Here is a 22574-nt window from a genome sequence, read left to right as displayed (position 1 = left end):
ATGAAACATTATAATTCATTTTGGCTCATGTGAGATGCTTCCATCTGCTCAAAAGGAAATATTTTGTTGCAGGGGTAATGTTTTTTGTTTCAGGTCAACGTAAGGCAATTCCACCTTTCTCCCCCCATTCCTTGGTTTGGCACTGAATCAAGCAATCAATTATTCAGGCAGACCTAATATGCATATGGTAATTTTTTTCCAGATTTAAATATACCTCTGGACGGGCAATCAAGAGACCTGGATTTTATTTCCAGCTCTGCTCTTATGTCTGACGTGACCTTGGGCATTTATTTGCACCCAAAGTCCCTTTTTTTTTAGGGCAGGAGGGTGGATTTGCTGCTTATTGGTGATACTAAAATAGCAGGGAGGTCTTTTTACTTCTACAGCTAGCAATTAAACATTTAGGTATCACTAATGCATGCTTTTGGAACTTTCCCAGTGTGAGTTAGCTGCACTGCTTAACAAAACTCCCTGTAGTTTACTTAATAGGTCAAAAGGAATTTCAGCTGCTGAAATAGCTCTTCCTTAAAACAAAACCAATTATAATGAGCCCTACTGAATCAAAGAAGGAAAACACAAAGGGGAAAGATTTTCCCTTCCTCTCCTGCAGTATTTCACTTTGTAATCAGCTCCTCCAGATCTGTACTGATTTCTCTCAAATCAAAAGGTCCTCAAAAGGTCCGTATGTGTTGCTGTAGTTTTTAGATGTTAGAAACCACTTAAAGCTTATTGCATTATGTGTTGAAAGACCCTGACACCTGAGGAATTGCACCAGGAGAGCTGTGATCTCCAAATTCTAGATGCGTTTTTTTATTAGGCTGCAGCTCTTTAGGAAAGCTTTCTGCTTTCTGCTCGTGCTGACCTTTAGGTAGATGACCGTGTTCCAGAAGGCTGAAAGAAGCTAAGGCTGTGTTAGAGCTGTGTGAAGGGGGGACCTCCATGGCAGGGCAGCAACATCCCACTGGGTTACAGAGGAAAGGAATTTGGGGACAGTGTGCAGTAGCAGAGTTGGCTTGTGCTCATTGTCTGGCAGAGCCTAGGGCACAGCATTTAGCTCTTTTCTCCTTGCCCTCTTTGCAGCTTGCATCTCTCTGTCTCACACCCTTTGCTTAATTAGTTTGTCAGCCACTGTCACCATAGCAGAGGAGTCTGCAGAGCGCCCAGCAGAGCACAGCCCTCACTGCAGCTACAGTAGCTGGGCTCTGCCGTCACACAAGTGATAGCTTAATAAACCACAGCGTTGCAGATGAGATATCTTGGCACTGGCTGCAGCTACTTATTAAAATAGGGACAGAGGGGGTGGGGGGGGGAAAAACCAAACCAAATCAAACAAACAAGAAATAGAGGATTAAAACAAACAAACAAAAAACAACAACAACAAAAATTTGAAATAACGAATAGCTTTGCTTCTAATGCTGGAAACCTGGGTGAAAATTTTTAATCCCCAAGGAAAAAAAAATAGATTGAAGTTTGACGTAGTATTTGTCATCATCTTGAACTTGGTTTTCTCTTCTGGTTCCAACCTCAAGTCTGAAAGTGCACAGTTATTTCTGGTTGGCCTGAGCACCAGTGAGTGATTTGTGGGGAGAAACTCAAACTGTGTGAAGACAAATGAAACCTGAACCAACCCAGTTAAATTAACTCTGCATCTTGGAGCAAATTGAACTGCTCTCTTATTTAAAGGGCTCTGATGAGTTTCATTTTCCTGTCAGCACCATTTTGAAGACTTTCTGTGGTCCAAGGCAATGAGAGTGGCTCTTTTTGTTCTGAGTGTTGGCTCCCTGCAGAGAAGGCATCCTTTGATTGCCTTCAGATGCCTATTGCAGATTGTCTGCTCAGTCATTCTGCCATCCAGAATCCTTCAGCCGGAGCTGGAAACTGGGATGGTCTTCATGGCAGCTCCTACCTACACATCTGAGTCACAATACAAGTCTGGCCCAGGTTAGGAAAAGCCCTTAACAGAAGGATGGTGTGGTGTATGGGAACTGTTGAGTTACAGCCTGAACCACTGATTGATCACCTGGAGAAAGGATCAGTCTGCCCTGGGAGCACAGGTGAAGGCAATTCAGCTGTGTGACCGGTAGGGAGTGGAGCCTGGCTGCACCTCTCTTAGATCCCATTTAAGGGCTGACTGTCACTGAGGAAGGTTCTCTTGCTGGAGATCCTTCCCTTGTGGAGTCTTTCCTGTGAGCCTTGATCTTTGGGTACAGGTGAGCATCTTTCCTTTTCTTTTGTAACACTGTTCCATTCATGCTAGTCCCTTAGCTGCTACTCTCCTGTATTGCCCTTCTACTGCATTAATCTTTCTGGTTTTAATGCATGGGTGCACTGTGTTGTCCTGTCCCATGCACCTTGCATAATTGCTATTAATTTTTACTGTGGAACATCCTCAAGTACCTGCAGTAAGTGAAATAAATTCCAAACTATGAGTCTAATTCTCCCACCAGCACCAGGATAGCAGCAGGAAACAAAGGACTTGGGAATGTGATTTTACTCTCTTCAGCCAGTGGCTGGGGAATGAAAAACCCGGAGGAGGTTCACTTTTATCACTGAGGATGTGAGATCTTGTTTCTGGCTGACAGCACTCTTAATCCCGCTTTTTTTATTGATGAAGAATCTCTGGGTGCCTCAACAGTTTCTCAGTTTCCCCAGACAGCAATTGACCTTGTCTTAGCTGTGCATCAAGACGCACTTGCAATCAAGGTGCTATTGATTTAAACCTAATGGCCAGCTGCTCAGGATTTTCACCTGGAAAAGAAAAATCAATACCACTTTATTATTATTATTAGCTATAGATGTGGTATAATGGAAAGGTATAAGAGTCTCACCAGCTCCTTGCCATTAAGCCCAACAGTTGCAGGGCTGAGAACATTGGGTCAGGCTGTGGTAAAGTAGCCAACTAGCAAAATGACATGAGGGATAAACAATTTTCCTTGACTGAATGCTGCCATCCACATCTCTCTTTTCTGACCTTCCCCGAGGCATGCAGGCTGTGCTGCTATGTGGGACCCCAGAGAGAACGTCTTGAGTGATGCATTTGCCATATTACTGGAGGAGCTATGTGTGGGAAGGACATCTCTTGTTTTGTCCTTTCCTTGTTTCAGATACTTTCTTCCTCCCTCCCCCATCCCAGGGGTAAGTGTCATTCAGAATCTGCAAAATTGGTTTACTAGACTGATTTAAATGCACATCAGGTAGCACTGGACAGATAAATGCTTAGGTCCATGGTAGGATTAAGCAAACACCACAGGCTGTCTCCTATCTACTGAGTGAGACTAAGATCCCTCCTGTTATTTGCAAGATAAGTAGTCCAGCGTTGACTGGTATGATGGTAATGGCCTTAAATTGCATCAGGGAGGTTCAGGTTGTATATTAGGAGAAGTCTTCTTAGAAAGAGTGGTGATGCACTGACGCAGGCTGCTCAGGGAGCTGGTGGAGTTGCTGTTCCTGGAGGTGTCCAAGAACTGTGGGGATGTGTTATGGAGGGATGTGGTAGTTGGTCATGATGATCTTAGTGGTCTCTCCAACCTTAGTGATTTTATGGCTGTGTCCATACCATGAAATTCTTACCTACCAAAATAAGGTGGTTTTGTCCTTTATGCCTCTGAGGAACATGCATGGCACTTATTTACTTCAGGGTGGACATTGCCTAGGAGAGGGCATAGGCTGAAGCCAGGGTAGGCTGTTGGCTGTGCTAATACTTTACTGGTATGGATGACTAGGGAATCTGTACATAGCTGCCCTGGGTCTTTGGAATAGTAGAGATATCAGTTGTAGAGTTGCAAAGGTGTCATGAGCAATTTTTACTCAGGACTTTATGGCATCCTATCTGTCAACACTCCAAAGACTTTGAAGTTAGGTTACCTTTTCAAATATCTTCCATGTTATTAGTCATTTACAAAAGGGGCTTGATTCCTGTCTCACGCAGGCCGATGAACAATGGAAAGCAAGGAGTGGCTTGGGACAGTATTAATTCCTAACAAGGCAATCCTACTGACTTCCTGAAGTGCTTCCATGTCTCATGTCACTTAGACATGCTGAAGCATTTTTCCCTGTGTCTTCTCTTTACTTGCTTCCTCTTGCTCTTGAGGACTGTGAGAAGAACTAAAGGATGGCTTTTTGTTTCCAAAGACTTTATAGGGTCCCATGCATCTTTAAAGAGATAACAGTGACCTTTCCTCAAAGTCCAGCCCTCCCAAGATGAAGCAAGATTACTACTCAAAATTACATGAGGAAAATGTACCAGCTAGCTCTGGTGTCATGATGTGTGCAGATCCTTATTTGCGCCAATTCAGAGTGAGAATTTTCCATGAAGATGGCTTAGCTGTCAATGAAATGCCTGGGGTGAAACTTGCATTTCCAAAGTCAAGCGTTATCTGGATGATATGTGAATGTAGAAAAAACATGAAGGGAATCTGACAGTGCAGCTCAAAGGCACTGTCAGATAAAGCTGCTTTAAAAGACATCTTCAAGTGCTACTCAAGTCAGGCAGTACACATTTGTTGGAATTATGTGAGCACATCAGAATACAAGACTTAAACATTCTTTACTTCAGCTGTTGATGTAGTGACCAAATTACTGCTCTGTTTATTTGTTGTTGTTTTTTTTTTTTTCTGGGAGGGGGTCTGTTTGGGTTGTACATATTCCTATTACTACATCTGTGGCAGTACCACAGCAAATTTTCTGCTGACCTCAGCTTGCTTGAACAAGGGGCTGAGAATGCTTCTGAGAAGGTTTGCAGTACCAAGTGAAGTCTCTCTGACTTTAGCAGGATTAACAGTCTGTGCCACGTCAGGGAGCCTTACACGCTTTCTGCACTGTCTCAAGGGGAATCCAGCGAAGACTTGAGAGAACTTACTTGCTGAGTTTTAATCAGCAATTTTTGGTGAAGTATTTTCTCTTCCTTTCTTTGATAGGGAAAGGAACAGGAATGACTGTGGGCGAACTGTTAGATGACAGATGGATCACATAAGCAAGTGACCCCACCAAACCTGGATAAAAAAACAGCTATTCTGAACTTAGTTTGTGACTAGTTTCCACTGGAACCTAGTCTCCACTCTGGGGACTCCTAAATGATGGAAACAGGGCTGCTCAGTAGCCTACAGGAGACGGTGCACTGTGAGGTCATTATGTTTGCAGAATGGAAGACGGTATTTCTGTGAGCACCAGTCCTGAGGCAAAAGCAGCTACACCTTACCAATATGTCTGTGCTGGCACAAGCTTAATTATTCAGTGTAATCCCACTATGAATGGAAGGACAGTGTGGTCCTCCATTCATTTAGCACAGACATAGCCACACAAGGAAGGAAGGCTTCTTTGGAAAGACAGGCTACTTGCTCCTAAGAGGGATTTAAGTCTTTAGGACTAAGCCTTTGGGGAAACAGTCCAAGTTTCCAGGCTAATTTGCACATTGGTGTGATTTTGCCAACGGGTTCCCCAAATCTGGGGCTGAGAGTAGTACAGTGTAAATTCCACAGGATCCCACTGTGGTGCATCTTCACTTGTGCAGTTTTCCTGTCAGTTCACCTAGAACAACTTCTAAACTATTTGTTGATACAGTAAAATAGATTTTCTACATATTAAACCAAGTGCCATGAATGCAGGTGCTGCAACACACTTAAGTCAGCTTTTTTTTGTACGTTAGAAGAGTTTCTTGCTTTGTTCCTGGTGTAAGAGCAGAAGAGCAGCTCTTAATGGTTTAAATGTCTCTTGCAAGCCAGAAGCTTATTGTTGCTGTGATGGATACATCCACATTTCAAAAAGCACTTTCTTTCAGTTGCACCTGAGCAAAAACAGTAAGAAAGTATTTGAGCTGGGAAACAGTACTTTTAACCTTTTGAACTATCTCTGATCTTCATACATTAGTGCAGTCCGCACAAAGTGAAGCTGGGTTGGTTTTCTGAAGAAATAGACAACAGTCATTGTTCCTTTGTAAAAATGCAACAACCAGGTCCTGGGGGTCAAGAAATTGTGCCTCTTCTAGGTGAATCTGGATGGGGCTGGGCCTGCTGACTGGCCTCATCACAGACCTTAATTCTGTCACCACAGGTCAGTCTCTGAGGCTGTGGAGGAAGTGGCTTTTTTTTTTTTTTTTAAAGTTAATTTAAAGAGAGCTGCCTCCTTGTTTTTCCTGCAATTGAGTTTTGAAGGGGCATCAAATCACTTGACAAGGTTGAAGGTTGGCTGCAGAGAATGACAGCTGAACGCATCAGCTGCCCTGCCCTTCGTAATTGCAGCTTTTCCAGAACTGAAAATGCTTTCTTTGTCTTTTATCTTTGTATTTTGTTTTGTTTTTCCCCATCTCTCTTATCAGAGCATTCAAAGGAAGGGAACATTGCCCTTATAATAACTGTAGGGTATATGTGAAAATGGAGGAAGTTCGTAGCCCTCCTCTGACGTGGCCCACCATTAGCAAGACATCTCGAGAAGCCCTCTGCCACCTGTTCCTATTCACCTCCTGGTATTTTATAAGTTGTTTGCCTTTTCAAATGGGGATATGTTTGGACAGTTAGGTCAAAGTGTGCACAAATATGGGGCTATATTTTCTCATGAGGTAGTACAAAAGACAAGCTGATTTGGGTGCTTTCGAGTGTTATTCATTACCTACATTCTCACCTTGGTGTCTATTTTCTTTCTTTCTTCAGGAAAATGGAGGCCACTGCCCCAGTGTGACCTGTATCTACAGTACAATATAATACAGACCACCATCCCACTCTCTGACACCTCCCAGTATGGATGGTTTGATTGAGCAGAACAATGTGCTCACGCACAATAAGATTGCTGAGGCTGGGAAAAGGAATGGTTTAATTAATACAAGGAACTTAGTAGCAGAGAGCCGAGATGGTCTGGTGTCGGTGTACCCAACCCCACAGTATCAGAGCCACCGGGCAGGGAGTTCCCCGAGCTGCCTGGAGAATGGCAGGAATGACCCCGTGCAGCAGCTCCTGGATCCCAACATGCTGCAGCAGACCGTGGAGTCCCATTACCGTCCCAACATCATCCTCTACTCGGAGAATGTGCTGCGCTCGTGGGGTGAGAGCATCAACTCAGAGTGCTGTGAAACCACATTCATTGAGGACCGCTCCCCTACCAAGGACAGCCTGGAGTACCCAGACAGCAAATTCATCGATCTCTCTGCAGATGACATCAAGATTCACACCCTGTCCTATGATGTGGAGGAGGAGGAGGATTTCCAGGAGTTAGAGGTCAGATGTCACATGGGATCTGTGGGGGGGAGGTCATGTTTGGGCTGAAGTGTACAGCTTTTGGGTGCTGGTTTTCATGGGATCAGATGTGTTGCTCTCTCCTCCAGCCAGGGCAGGGAACATTTGCTCAACTTTAGTTGCAGGGTAGAGCCCTGGCTCTGCAGAGGCTAATGGCAGAAGTGCCGGTGGCATTCCTGCCTCTGAGTAGGCTGGTCACAAACTAAAGAAGACCCATACACTTAAACACTGCGAAAGTCGAGGCCTGAAGCATCTGTCCCATACATGAAGCTTGTTTTACTCAGCAGGCCAGCATCACTCGTTACTTTCTCTTGATTTGAGTTGGATATAAAACTGGTTGTTTTGCATACTGACTCAAACATTAAACCTGTCCATCTGTGAACACAAAACCAGGACTCTTTGGGCGTCTAGCCACAGCAAATCCTATGCACCTGAATAAGGTTTTTTTTTTTTTTTCTGATGGAGTGAAACTCTACTTGATTCCAAATGCAATGTTTTCTTTTAGGTTCCTGTTCTTCATTAATTGGTCGCACTAAAGCAATATAAATTTTGTTCTCCAAATGGGGCATACTAGAAATCAACTTCATTCTTTCTTAAATGGTGCATTTTCTACTTCAGAAAATCCTGGCTGCGCTAGCTGCCCAAAGACAACACATTTTATTTGCCAATGGGAGTGGAGGGTGCCCATGCTGTTGCAGATCCCCAGACTTTCTCAGCATTAGTCACAGACTCCTAAGGTAGCAAAGCCCATTTGGCTGACTGGAGCAAAAAAACATTGCTTCAACCTGAATGCACGAGAGGAGTTCAGGAAGATGTTTTCCCATGTTTCTCTCTTGCGGGGTTTTCTCCATTGAAAGCTAATAGGTCCTAAAACTTCTATTTCCACCTCCTTTAATATCAGCATCTCACCCTGCACAGGGGCAGTTCAGCAAGAGGGCTGACTTCTCTTTGATTCTGTTCTCTCTGTATTGCTCAGGTAAGCAGAGAGAGGTGCTTTTCACAGTGCGTGCTGGTAATGCGGTATTCAATACCTCCACAGGGAGACTGGAAGTTTCTCTTTGAGGCCTGTAGTGGTGTTAGCTCAAATCACGCCCTTCTATAGCATTTCAAAGCTGGCTGTGGGAAGCCTCATTTTTTTAAATCAAAACAAAAGGCTGAAATGCTGCCTTTTTTTTTTTTTTTTCCTCTAGCTTTCCTCACGCAGTGGTTGTGATGCAAGTGACTGCAGGAGGCACGAAACTGCCTAATGATGTATTGTCATATCTGGCCTAAGACTGAGGCAGAAAGAAAATTGTTTTCTATAGGATGAGAAGTAATGGCCTTAGGTTGCACCAGGGCAGGTTCAGATTTGATATTAGGAGAAACTTGGAGTGATGAGGCACTGGCACAGGCTGCCCAAGGAGGTGGTGGAGACCCTGGAGATGTTCAAAGCTGTAGGGTTATTGCATTGAGGGATCTGATTAGTGGGCATGGTGGGGTTGGGTTGGTGGTTGGAATAAATGATCTTAGTGATCTTTTCCAGCATTAATGACTTTATGATTACTGTCAAACCAAATCCAGCAAGGCCTTCTTGAGCCAACTGTCAGAGAATGGGCTAAAAAAGACCAGGGCAATATGCAGGACAACGAAAAAATATTTTGTACCAAAAATATTTTCTCCTTTCTTGGTGGGATTTTTAAAGTGTCTTTACAGTGTAGGGCCCTTAATATGTTGGAACCACAGAATGTGGAACAACTTTCCACTGAAAAGATTTCCTAGTAAAACTCCTATGAAAGTGAAGGTCTGGGGAAAGGACATCGCCCTTCCCCTCCCAGATTTCCAGAGGGAAAGAAGAGAGTTCATCTCCCCATCTCTCTGCAAATGTTTTAACATGCTGTAACGGTGTGTGCATCATGTTCCCAGGGTCCTTCTTTTTGTGTTATGGAGAGAATAATACAGAGGATGCCCATCCTGACCTAGCTGTACAAAGTGCTCAGGGGAGGCAAGTGTGCATGCAGTGTGCATCCACACAGCTCCCTCTGTTCTGAATTGGGATTTCTCCTCCACCAGGAGAATGAAGGAAGGAGAAGAAAATGAGGCAATGTCTGAGGAAGGACCTACTTGACTGGAATCATGTGCATTGTTAGAATTGCTAGAAGCCTCTCCTTCTAGCCCATTTTCAGCCTGGATTTCAGTGCTGCATAGCCAGCCCAATGCTGCGCTCTGGTTTTCACACCTCTGCAAAACCAGACCCACATTAACAACCTACTGAGTAGCTGTGCTCAGCATGAGGGTTCTCAGCATGTGGAGTAAATGGTGGCAACCCAAGAAGGCCCAGATTCTGCAGTTGGTACTATGGGAAGAAGAGGAGAGATGTGCTCAAGTAAACAAGACCAGCAGAAATGTGCTCCTCTGGTCTCCATCTAGACAGATGCTGTATCAACAGGGCCAGATGCATGAGGGACACCTGGGCTTGGATAGTACAGAGGTTTACTGGAGATGTAGCTGAACATCCTTTTTATTTTTTTTCCAGGAATGGAAAAAAATTGTTTGAGGACAGCAATCACTGAGTAGGGGAACGAACCATGCTGGATCATTAACTACGTAAAAAATTGCCTATCTGTTCAAATGAGAAATACAGCATCTGAATCACAGAGCATGCATCTGGTCCAGTAGAATGCTTTTTTCCCGCCCATTACTGACAAGAAGCAAATGTTATTTAAATTACTAATGCACTCAAAGTGGAGTGAAAAGGTTCAGTATAGGGACTGGGAGTAGAATTTAGGAGAACAGCAAGAGGATAATATATGAGAGATGTAGGGTTTTGCTTCCATGCTGAGAGACTCAAAGGATTTGTTTCCCTCATCCAGGGTGCACAGCATATTGCTGAGTACCTTGCCACACTGACTGTCTTGCCACAGTTCATAGGAACTGCATAGTGTAAGAGCAGATTGAAGCTCAGTTCTCATAAGGCTCTGTTGTCTTTGGTATTTCGGGGGGGGGGGGGGAAACAACAAAAAGATCATCCTTCTGCAAGATTTAGCAGCAAAGAGGGAAGCTTCATGCAGAAAAGCTGTTGTCTTTTGGTCTCTTGAAAGCTGGGGCTACCACCTTGCCCTGCATACCCAGGCAAGGTGACTGGATTCCCAAGTCGAGCATCTCTGTGAAAATCTTTCAGGGGGACAGAACAAGCTTGGAGCTGAGTTGTTCCCTTTTTGGCGCTGACTTGTTCTTGCAAAGCACCTGCCTAGTGGGTGTTGCAGCTGGGTATTTAGTTGTTTGGACATATGGAAAAATCTAACTCAGCCCTTTGTAATGAGCTTCACTGTGTAACACTTAACTGGAGTCTATGGATGCATGCAAGGAGCAGCTTTTATGGACTCTGCAGCTCAGTGTGTTTCTGCCAGTGTTTGTTTTTTGAAGAGCGTTAGGATTCTGACAACTGGAAATATTGTTGTTTTCCTGCAAAAAACTTTGCCACAGACACATTCTCTGGAGAAAGCCAATTTTGGCTGATAGCAGTGTGGCTCTGGTTTGAGGTGACATCCCAGCCAGGCTGCAGGGCTTGCTGCTTTGTTACCTGCCATCCTCTTCAGAATGGGTTCAGATCATCAATGTTTTCAACAACCTGCCTGCAAGAAGGCATCTTATTCCTCTCCCCAAGTCTGGGGACTCCGAAAAATCCCAGGAGATGTGGCAGAGGAGCAGGATGCATGCAACAGAGTGATCCTGTCGTTTGCTGGCTGCAGCACTGTGGACACATTAACTTTTGTGTTTCCTTACCAGCACTGTTCCTCAGGTCCTGGTGTAGTGCTGTTCAGACTGCATATGGAAATCATAATCTGCAAAGAAAACCATCTCTGAAACAGTTCTTATTAGCACATACAACCCCATTTTGCTCCAGCATTCACCAGGCACAAAAGCAGAATGCTGTGTGTTCTATCAAAGATTTAAACTTCTTTTTCTGCCAATCCTTGAAATCAAACGATTCCGTACTTAAGCATCTCTAGAATTCTTATAAATATCTTATGAGTCCTTTACATCACAATTAATAGACAGACAACATGTAAAGTGGGGTAGCAGTGGAATATGTAATATGTGATAGTTTCTACCTGAAATATCCTCCTGTTAGAGCCCATGTGCAAATACAGTGCTATCCAGGAACATCATTTGTCACATTAACACACTGGCTACTCTTTCTTCTGGCCCCTGGATAGATGGCTTATTTAGAGAAAGCCAAGCTATTGATGGCAGAAAATTGAATTATTCATATGTGTCACATAAAAGAATACACCTCAGCTCTCTCTTAAACCTCTTTTTCTCCAATGATGTCTGAAACGGTCTCTGGAAAGTGAAATAAGTGGAAAGAAGAAAAGAAATGTTAGGCTTTCAAGCTAAGTATTTCCTTTTTTTTTCCTCTCTATGAATTGCTGGCTGCTGCTGTGAGAACTCATTCCTTTGACGTGAGCATAAAAACACAGAGATGGGAAGTGGTTCCTAAGACATGTCTTGTTCCATCTAACTGCTCCTCACATCATATCCAAGCGCCTCCTTGCTGTATTTCTCCTGCGATACAAAGAGAAGACCACAAAGAGAGTTTATGTGAATTAAACCCCATGACATCATGTTTTCCCTTAACCCTGCCAGGCTGTACAGGCAGGTTTAATGTTTGAGCCAGTATGCAAAAGAACCAGTTTTATATCCAACTCAAATCAAGAGAAAGTAATGAGTGATGCTGGCCTGCTGAGTAAAACCAGCTCCATATACGGGGCAGGCAGCAATGGGATGAGACATGCAATCATGCAAGTGTTTGGTTTAGAAGGGACCTTAAAAACCATGGTCAGGGTTGCAAACTACTAAATCAGGTACCAGGCTTCCCAGGGCCCCATCCAACCTGTCTTTGAACACCTTTGCAGATGGGGCACCTACAGCTTCTTTGAGTAGCAGTGTCAGTACCTCAGTGCTCTCTGAGTGAATTCCCCCTAACATCTGTGGTGCCCTCAGCCTTCCCTGGGACCAGAAATCTAGAAAGTGTGTTTGAACAGCCCTTGGAGGTGTCTGCCCTCTGGAGAGAAGCTCTGTAGAGGCTGCAAAAACTGAGTGGTAGATGTGTTTCAATGTAAATAAATGAAAACAAATATGTTTATGGAAAAATAATGAAATTCAGGTGGACTCAGTGCTGCGCTTGTATCTGTGAGCTGCAGCTCGGGGAAGAAACTGGTCTCAGAGCACGGAGTGCAGAGGCCAAGCTGATAAGTCAGCAAAATATTGGATATGGTAAAGAATGTTATCAGGGATGAGATAGGGTGCCGGCAGCATTTTGTTGATGTCTGAAAGCTCACTGCAACCCACTTTCCACATGGTACGAGTATTTGTGGTCCCCACTTCTGAAGGAGATAGATAAGAACAACAGAATCATAGAATGTCCTTAGTTGGAAGGGACCCATGAGTATTTCAACTCCCTGCTCCACATTGCACCACTCAAACCCAGTGTTTGAGAGCGACGTCCAGACGCTTCATGAACTCTGGCAAGTTCCATGCCATGTCCTCTTCCCTGAGTAGACTGTTCCAGTGCCCAACCTTCCTCTCAACAAAGAATCTGTCCCTATCCCCTAGCTGCCCTTCCTCTGACACAGCTCCATGCTCTTCTCTCAGCGCTGCTCTCTGCTCCCTGTGAGGAGCTGCAGGCTTCCATGAGGCTTCCTCTCAGCTCCTCTGCTTTGCACTGAGCAAATTCAGGGGCCTCCACGCTCCTCATACAGCTCATCATGCAGACCCTTCTCTATCTTTGCAGCCTTTCTTTTGAATAGATGCTCCATTTGATAGAGGAGAAAGCTAAGGGATGTGAAGTCCCCTGCTGTTCTTCACCTTCATGTGAAGACCATGAAGGTGAAGAACAAGATGAGTGCAGACCTGCTGCTCAGCAAACCTGCAATAGTAGAAGCAGGGGAAACCTGAGGGAGCTGTCTTAACACAGATAACAGAGAATTTTTCTTCACATGTGAGGAAGCAATTAGACTGATTCATGGACAAAGAACACGTAGAAAGGTATTAAGAGAAATTGGTACAGCTTTTCTTGCTAATATCTTTCAAGCAACAGTTGAAAGCTGGAAGAGCACAAGGGGTGGATACACAGTGTCCAGGATTACATGAGCTCCCTGCAGAGTACATCCAGCGGCTGCTGGCAGAAGCAGAGCCCAGGGCTTGATGGACCATTGACCCAACTCCACAGAACACACTTTATGTCCCTTTGCCTTCATAGACAAATTATTAACAGGCCACAGGAGTGGGTCAGATGTAAGACAAAAAGAGGACATTAGTGGATGCTGACTCTCTTAGGTTGAGCTGTGTAATATTACTTTTTCAGTTAATGTGCCTCAGGGAATAGAGGTATCTCCCTAATCTTATTGTGGCAGCTGGTCACAAGAGTGATCTGCAAAGTCACAAGAATGCTGTGATCCATGAGTACCTTCCAATGGATGCAGAGGGCTGTTGTATGGGAGCCCCTGTCACTCACGCTCAGATTAGGGCTATTTACTTTATGGCTGTTATTACTGCTCCTCAGGATAAAGAGTGTGATTTAGGAGACTATGGCAGCTGGCCTGGTCTTGTATGGATTTGTTTATTGTTGTCCATGGTAATCCCTTTCCAGAAGCAATGCGTTGAATGCATGCTGCTGATGAACTGTAGGTAGACTATCTGTGGGTGTCTAGAGAGCATCACGAGCAGTTGATCAAAATCCAGGGGCACAGGAGAAAGAATGGACTTGGACATATTCATCAAGGACTTTTTTCCTCCTGAAACATTTTGGCTTTGTAAAGTCAAGCATGAAAACTTTCCAAGCAAGGAAAGAGCACTGTGAGCCCATTCTGGACAGCTGGCTGCTTGACTGATGCTGCATGTTAGTCTGGGAGCTGGGGAAGGAAGAGGAGTTTGGACCAGGTCAGGATAATGGATTTTGTTTAAATACCTTTAAAAGTGAATGGGAACAACTGCAAAACTCCAAATGGTAAAAATAAAAAACAAACAAACAGGCAAATAAATAAAGCATTGCCAGGCCAAAAAAATCCATGATGGCAACAGGTTTTAGAGGCATAACCTGCTAAGGAAGCATCAGCCAGATGCTGCTCAGTGAGAAGTAAGTGGGCTGAGGCGAGCGGTAATAAACTACAACCATTGGTGGGAGAGCTGCCATCCAGCACACTGCCATCACCATCTGCTGCATTTAGGTGAACTCAGACCGACTGCAGAAGAGCAAAGGGATGCAGAGTGCTGGTCAGAATAGGGCACTGTGTTCATCACATCACCTAAACATGCATTGTGGGGAGGGAAACAGAGCACATATTGTCTTATAGTTACCTTGGGTTGGTCCTTATCAAAAACTGACTCCTGAACCATCTGGATTTGAAGCAGATTTCAAAGGGCCATACCAGAGATTAGTTTTGTATGCAGTGTGTGTGCAACTGAAGCGATTGCTTTAAAGAGAAAAAAGGAGTGATACCAAAAGGGCTGTTTTCTGAAAATCCATCAAAGACTGCAGGCAGCCGTGGCTCACAGCAGAGCTCATTGTCCGACTTCTCTAGCATGAGCTGCATTTTTCTGCTGGAGGGGACTGTGTGTCCACCAAGTCCAGCCTCCAGCATGCCACTGGCACCCAGGAAAGGCTGTCTAGAGAGCCTTTGCTCATTCACAGCTTCTTGATTTAGATAAAGCACACAGCTTTTAGGGATAGCTAGCCTCAATTTTAAAAAGGGCTTGGTGTAATAGAAAATCCATTATAGCTGCAGAAAAGTGTTCATCACCATTCCTGCTAAAAATCTGCACCTTATGTCAGCTCTTCATCTGCTCTGCTTTCACTTACTGGGGCTTCTTGTGTTTTTTTTTTCTGCCGAACAGCAGAGCTGTCTGATCAGAAATTACCTACTCACAGAGGCACTTACAGAATGTGAAGAAATTACATCTTAAATTTATCTCACAAGAGAAGTTGTTCTTTCTACCTTCTTCCCGTGTGAATGATTTTCTGTGGCATGATGCATGGACCTGAATTTTTTATTCCAAATTTCTCTGTGTTAGAAGTAGACCCCTCCCTTCTCCCAGCAAAGTTTATTTCTCCTCTTCATCCACTGTCACAATCACAGTTTTTGCAACAGTGCCCTTTCTGTCTTGTGGAGGCTGCAAAGAGCAGCTCATTTGGCACAGGGAATGATTATGGACCTCCCTGAGATTACATCTTTCATGTTGCAATCTTGCATTCTGCTGTTGCTTGAAGCCCATTGTCTTCTAGTCTCTTGGCACTTATTTGTGTGGGCCCTGAATATCAGAGTACAAATGCTTTCCGAACTGACCATGTACATGATTGAGACCTCAAGATGGGACACCAGAAACTATCCCCCATGAGTGCTAGAAGTCTATTTTGAAAATGTCCAGGGGCAATTGGTGGTATTACTATGAGTGGATGATCACAGACTCGGTCCACGAAAGAGAAGTAATATCATTAATCAGCACTTCTACGTTTCTCTCTTGCTTTTCCAGAGTGACTACTCGAGTGACACTGAAAGTGAAGACAATTTCCTAATGATGCCACCAAGAGATCATCTCGGCCTCACTGTGTTCTCCATGCTCTGCTGCTTCTGGCCATTGGGAATTGCTGCCTTTTACCTGTCTCATGAGGTAATGCTAAAACATATCCTGTTAATCTATGGTTTTGCATCCACAAAGTAGCCATCATCTTACACTTGCAAGTAAAGGTCACCAAGAACCGTCTGTGGGCAGAACACTATTTCAGGACTGTGGGAGGTGGTTAAAGAGAGCATTGTGTGTGGGACTCTTCTCCACCTTCATAAATCTCTGTGATGGTGGTGGTTGTCTTGTGAGGCATTCTAGTGAGCAAGTAGTCTGTAACAGATTTTTGGTTTAATTGAAGTAGTCAGATTCCATGTCTGATTATACAACATCCAACTTAGGATACTCTCTAAGTCTGACTTCTGAGTAGAAATCAGCCTTGCTATTCCAAGCATTCAGATTTCCCATTGCAAAAACTCATTTATTAGTTGCCAAACTGATCATCTTGGAAAGAAAACCAACAGCAGAAAATTCATTTCTGTTCGTTTTGCCATGAAAAATTGCTTGACCTATACTTGTCCAATTTTGACACAGAAGTACTTTTTTTTAATCAGAAAAGCAATGATGTTTCAGTTTGTTTCCTCCATGAGACAGTCTTGCTTATCTCCAGCCTGTGCCTAACAACCACCTAATGCCCTATAATTTATTTCAACAAGTATGTCTTCAATAGTGCCTGCAGAGCAATTATTGAGTTTCCCAGCACGGCTGATAATGTAACATGACAGAAGAGTCATGTTGGAAGTCTGTTCTTTGACTATAAGGAAACATTCAGTTATATTTCTATCTGCTGATTGTAGAAGTGCCTATTGGAAACTCTACTCTGCACTCCACAGCACTAAAATTATTCATCCTCTTGCCTGCCTTTCTAATCTGCCTCCTCTAAACATCTACCAGCACTTGCTGTTTGTCAAGCCAGAGCAGGCACTTCAGATCTGAAGAATCCTACTCTTTAGTATCAAGTAAAGAGATACAGCACTACTCCTTTTTTAATTTAAATGAAGTGTCTGTCACTGATCTTTGAAGCCTCTGAGATTATTAAAATTTGTCCAGTGAAAATTAACAGGTTTCTTGGCTGAGTGCTATTGATTTCTCAAATTTGGGCCAAGGAATTTACCTGATGATGATGACAGCACAAAGTGAAGTACAGGGAGAGAGCTGCTTATATACTTTAGTACTCTGCCATTTGGTCCTTCAGAAGAGCCACAACTCCTCACATAGATGGAACAGGCAGGATTTTTCATGAAAGCTGCAGCCAAAGAATGCTTCCAAGTTGGAGATCATTGGCACAATATTTGCCCTATGTTGGGAAAAGCAGTGCATTCAGTAATTTCTTTCCTTCAGGAAGCCTGGGGACTGGTAGCTAGTTTTATCCAAGCAATGAAAGCAGAGTGCAAAATAAACAACATAATAAAGTACTAAAAAGCAAAATGGCTGAGAAGCATTCAAAATAGCTACGAGCAGATCCCAGGGGCCAGCACGAACCTACTGCCTCAATAGGAGCATACACAGTTGGAATAGGTTGCATGAAGGCAGGGAATAAGATGCTTTTGGAAGAGGAGTGCTCACCTTTATGGTATGTGCTTCTTACCAGCATGGTGTAAAGAACAGTGGGTTGCTGATTGATCCCTGGGGTTTCTGATGTCAGTGACCACGGTACAGCAAAGTGTTCATGGATGCCTCTGAAATTGACGGGATTAATGATGGATTAGGACAGTCCTTTTCGTTTAATTTCCTCCTTGAAAAAACAAGGTGAGGAATGAGGTAGCATTCGAAATGATCTTTTGTATGTGAGATAGTAAAATATTATGCCCTGTTAGCATCTGACTTCTATTTATAGATATCTTTTAACTAAAAAGCTGAATAGCATTTGAGCTCCCTTGTTAATACAAAAGGGTACGCCAACATTTCCCATCCTCTGTCAAAAGCCAGAATTGTAACTAATGATCAAAATTTGATGCTTGCATCCCAATCCTTTTTGAATCTTCTTGAGCTCTTGACAATTTCACACGTACAAAAGTCTCCTGGGTAGTTTTACAAAAAGACCCAGTCTGCAAGAAAAAGCTGCAACATGTAGGAATGTCAGAGGTGATGGCTGGATTCTTTGTGCCAGGACTTAGCACCTGTGGCAACCTTTTTAATAAAACAGGGTTCCTTCGGCTGAGCAATGCATCTACAGATCTAGGCTTGATTTGCTGGAAATACATTTGTGCTGCAAGTAAGTAGAGCATTGCCTGGTGATCTTCCTATCCCAAGCAAAGCTTAGAGTCATTGCTTTACATCTTCTGTTGGTAAAAGAGAGAGCCCAAAGCCATCGCTGTGCTATCTGCTTGCTCATTTATTTGCTTTTGTTTTGAGTACTGCTTTCCTTCCCACAAGAGTTTACACCCACAGCTTGGGGCTGCCAAGCCCTGCTCTCACCTTCAGCTACCAATTAATCACTGTCAGCAAAACCTGTGCCCCATCACACTTGCTTCTTTGGTCCCAGCAATGCCTCGGAGCAGATATTTATGCTGTGTAAGACCAGCACTGGGAGGAATGGCGAGATCAGGATGAGTTCCCCATTGCTGCTCAGCACAAGGTGTCCTCCGCAGAATCTTTTTGTCCAAATCCTCTTTTACTTCATGGGTTTATTTTTAGGAAAGAGGGCAACAGCTTGGCACGTGTCTCTTTCCCTTTTTTAGAAAGAAGTACAGGATCAGAGAGCTACGCCTTTGTTGGTGTGAATGAGCTTTGCTTTTGTACCTGTTCTCCCATGGGATGTAATGGGATGTGGCGAGACTTCCCCTTAAACCTGGGAAGTCCCCACCAAAGCATCCTGGAGGTGCCAACTGGACCAGAGCAGCAACAGCATTGATACAACACCTCCTCTATACAGCTTCCGTAACCTCCTTGGATTCATCTCTGAATGACAGGCAGATTTTCCTAACCTGTGGACTGCATAATGCCTTTGTCAGCTCTAATCCTTCCCATTTAGCCTCACAGTGTCTGCCAGCGTAAACCTTCATGGGTTGCTCATTCCCTGCTTCTGCTGCCAGCAGCAGAAACCAGATATCTACTGGCCTTCTCAGACTGAGAAATGCCAAGACAGGTTTACAGGGATTTTCAGAAGACATAGACACACATCTGAAAAATCCCACCAGACACTTTTCTGCATGCTTAGGTGCTTAAAGAGCCTTCAAATCCCATCCCTGCTCTTCTCCTTGGCAGCACGTGTAATCTGCCAGGCAGCAGCCTGCGATCCAAGCACATGAGAGCAGTCACTTCCCGTCTGCTGTGGTTAACCCGTGTACCAATTAATTCTCTCACACAGGGATTGAGGAATGCATGGCACAGTAATTATTCCCCAACTTGTGGATTGCTTGAGTGATACAACCCCAAACATTATCACTTGGGATACATTCAAAGAAAAGTACTGTGCACTGGGTAAAAGGATTTTCTCTTGTATTTGTCTGGACATGAGGCAAATGGGGTAAGGCAAAAGAGCAGTTTATCTCTCTTCAAGATAAGTTCTGAAGCTTTTGGTTACTTTCTGTCCAATTTTCAGAGATAGAGGCTTTGAAAAAATGTATTTTTACAATACAGTGGTCACCAGTTAGAAAAGAGCAATAATGCCCATGTCCCCAGAGGGAGGAAGAGGACAATATGAACTTAAACTTTATCAGAGACCAGAGATCAGATGTTCAACATGTATGAATGTATTTCACTTTGCTTCTCTGCATGAAATATTAATATCCAGCCACTACTAAAAGGACTGGGAAATAACACCCAGACATTATATGCTGATTATTCATTAGAAATCCTGCTCATAGACTCCATCTCATCTTGAAAAAACATAAGACAACTCAATAGTACAACAGGTCACACCACCAAACATGCCGGTGATGCTGGTGAGACCTATGTGTGCTTTTTTCCCCTCTCTTTTCCACATTTCTCTATTCAGAAAACAGAATATGCTTACATGTCTTTAGTTGCAGGTGTCTACATCTCTCATATCCTCATGTCACAAAGGGTTGGAGCATCTCCTTGGAACAAGCCATGAGGTTTGGGACTTCCTCTCAGTAGTTATCTGAAGAAACATAGAAACATAGAATGTTTTCTTTAGCCACATTCATCAAGGGTGTTGGAACTAGAATATCCTAAAGGTCCCTTCCAACCCAAACCATTCTATGATTCTGTAACACAAATACCCAGAGAGGACCAGTGAGTCAGATTTAAAACCTGTAGATTGGTGGGTTTGAGATCATTGAAAACAAGGTTTTATATGAGGAAATGTAGGGTAAACATCTTTTGCAAATATTCATCTCTGCTTGCAAACTGTCTCTCTGTACAAGTGCATATGTATGCACTTCTGTTAAGTAAAACACAGTGTTTGCAAGGATAAGCACTTCAAGATCATGAAACGACACCATAATTTTAGCTGCCACAAGACAGCCACTTTGTACTTGCATATGGCTCTACAGATATATTTATCTGGTTGTTTGACTTGCATCCATACTCTCGCCTAACCCTGAGGAGCAGAGTCTGTGCTAGTGATCATTCTAGCTGGTGGCTTCCACTCCTTGTCCACCTTTCAGTTTGTAAGGTACTCTATTGCACTGGGCCCCACTCTGGTGCTGGGAAGACACATACACTTCAGGCAGGAGCAGAGACCCTGCCACCTCTGTGCACAGTATTTCTGTACCAGCCACTATTTTCCTCAAGTGACCAGGCATTTTCCCACTAAAATCCACTGTCCACAGAGGTCTTGATGTGTTCTTATGGATGTTTGGTACCTCAACCAAAACTCCATGGTACCCTGGAGCACCTGGAAAACCTTTGTGTTTGTGGTTATCATGCATCTAAAAAAGCCAAAATCTTCAGGAAAGTTCTTTGTTGAAGAAGCTGTTCAGGTTTCAGGTGTGTCTACCAGAATCCCCTAACATGTACTGAAAATGCAAGAAGACAGGATGCAGACTCTGGAAACCACCTGGGACAGGAGCTGGTGCTGCGGAAGCAGGTGGACAGCAAGGAAATGTCATCACACGTGTTCATATCCCTTCAGGCTTAGCCATGGGGCTGAGTCAGTCCCATAGCAGCTATCTGAGGCTCACTCTATGTAAGTGTTTCATTGTCATGCTGTTTACCAGAATTTATATATATATATACACATATATATGAGGGTCCCTCAGCCTTTTCAAGAAAGGAAGGAAGGACATTATTAAGAGGGAAGTATGTGCTGGATGAGGAAACTGGGGCTGCCAGTAGCCAGCTATGCCCCAGATAATCAGAGGTACTCTGAAGTAGGGTTGTTAACTATCAGCTTCTCCAGTTCCCTGCTTTCTGGGCTGGAGATGGCTCCCAGCCAGCAGTAAGAACAAGGGTAGACTTTGCTGTGCTGACTTTTCCCTTCGGGGTAGACATGTCCTGAGAAGAGAGATGTTTGTGCACACAAAGAATGGCCATTAGTGTAGCATGTCAGCACTGTTGATTTCATTGTGCTGTAGTTGAAGTCTTGGGCTAGGGAACTTTATAAATGTCTTGTGTAATTTCCTCTTCATTCCTCTTTGTCCGTTTGATCTTGTGGTCACATTTCCAAGTCACGAACTGCAATGACAAAAAGAGATTAGATTAATGAGTGGCCTGATTGCTTCAGCCCTTAAGCTAATTTTAAATAATTGGAAAGGTAGCTCACATGTAACATTCCCAGAAGAGTTTAATTCATTATGCAAGTGTTTAATTACAATAAAGTTTTGGGACAGAAGAGAGACCAACCTGAAATGCTTGAGGAGATTAGGGGTCTCTTTTATTAAAGAGAACATCCTGCACAATGGCAGACTTTGAATGTGAATTGCTCTCTGTCAGATGTTTATGTCTCACACATTACGCTGAGACAGCAGGAGCCAAGAGACCTATCGGTAGTCATGCTCCAAGGATATAAAACACTGTTCCCACCAGGCATCCTCTTTTTGTCCTGCTGTTATTTTTTGTTGCTCATGTATTAGCTTATTATTTCACATGTTATGAGACAGAGAAGATTGTTTCAGTGCAGAATAATCCACCTTCAACAAGTCGCTTGTTCTCCTGCCTTTAAGCTCAGTGTGCCTGTGCTACTCACAAAGTCACTCAGAGGCCCATCCAAAGAGTGGGGTGAACACTTGGTGGTGTTCTTATTTTACTTTTGCTTTTTTTTTTTTTTTTGTCTTAGGCAGTGAGGATGTTTATTGTTAGCATAGAGCATTATATTGTTAGCATTACCACAGGGAGTTTTTGTTAGCAAACTACATGTATCCCAGTGCAACACTTCATTTTTCACACTTGTAAATGTGGAGCATCCAGAGAGAATTATATTCTGGGAGAGGACAGAGAGGAAGACAGTGTCCAAGGACAAGCACAGGGCACATGATTTTGCACGCCTCCAGGAGAGCAGGAAGATGCCCATGCTAACGTGGAATGACAGTCAGCCATCATCATCTGGAAGACAAAGTACATAGTAGTTCCTCCTGCTGAAAGAGGCTTGAGAAAAAAAGAAACCCACTGCAAATCTGGGAATGGTGCAGTCTTCCCCTTTTACTCCATCCCACTGTCTGCCTCTGCTGTCAAGGAAGCCAAAAAGCTTTACATGCTTCTTCAGTGGCTGTAGCAGAAGCCCAGTGGTGTGATGATGTCCCTTGAATTCTCCAGTGGCAAGAAGAACAGAATGTATTTCTAGAGCAGGTCTTCGGGTACAGTTTATATAATAGATCTTTCTTTCATCTCTCACTGAGACAGCTC

General features: G+C 43.7%; 1 protein-coding gene across 2 annotated transcripts in view; it reads left to right on the top strand.

The window, feature by feature from the left end:
• The first annotated feature begins 2150 nt into the window (after positions 1-2150).
• SYNDIG1 (synapse differentiation inducing 1) overlaps positions 2151-22574 on the top strand; it is a 56233-nt gene continuing 35809 nt past the window's right edge. Inside the window, exons 1-4 of one of the 2 annotated variants that reach the window (XM_052684954.1) lie at positions 2162-2210; positions 5984-6048; positions 6645-7205; positions 15735-15872. In XM_052684954.1, the coding sequence (XP_052540914.1) occupies positions 6732-7205; positions 15735-15872 (612 nt within the window). In that variant the 5' untranslated portion in view covers positions 2162-2210; positions 5984-6048; positions 6645-6731. Of the gene's footprint in view, positions 2211-5983; positions 6049-6644; positions 7206-15734; positions 15873-22574 lie in introns of both variants that reach the window. The other variant, XM_052684955.1, reaches the window with a different exon arrangement.

The sequence above is a fragment of the Tympanuchus pallidicinctus genome, unplaced genomic scaffold (genome assembly GCF_026119805.1).
Source record: "Tympanuchus pallidicinctus isolate F22 unplaced genomic scaffold, pur_lepc_1.0 scaffold1, whole genome shotgun sequence".
NCBI classification, from domain to species: Eukaryota; Metazoa; Chordata; class Aves; order Galliformes; family Phasianidae; genus Tympanuchus; species Tympanuchus pallidicinctus.
This window is presented reverse-complemented; position numbering and strand designations above follow the sequence as displayed.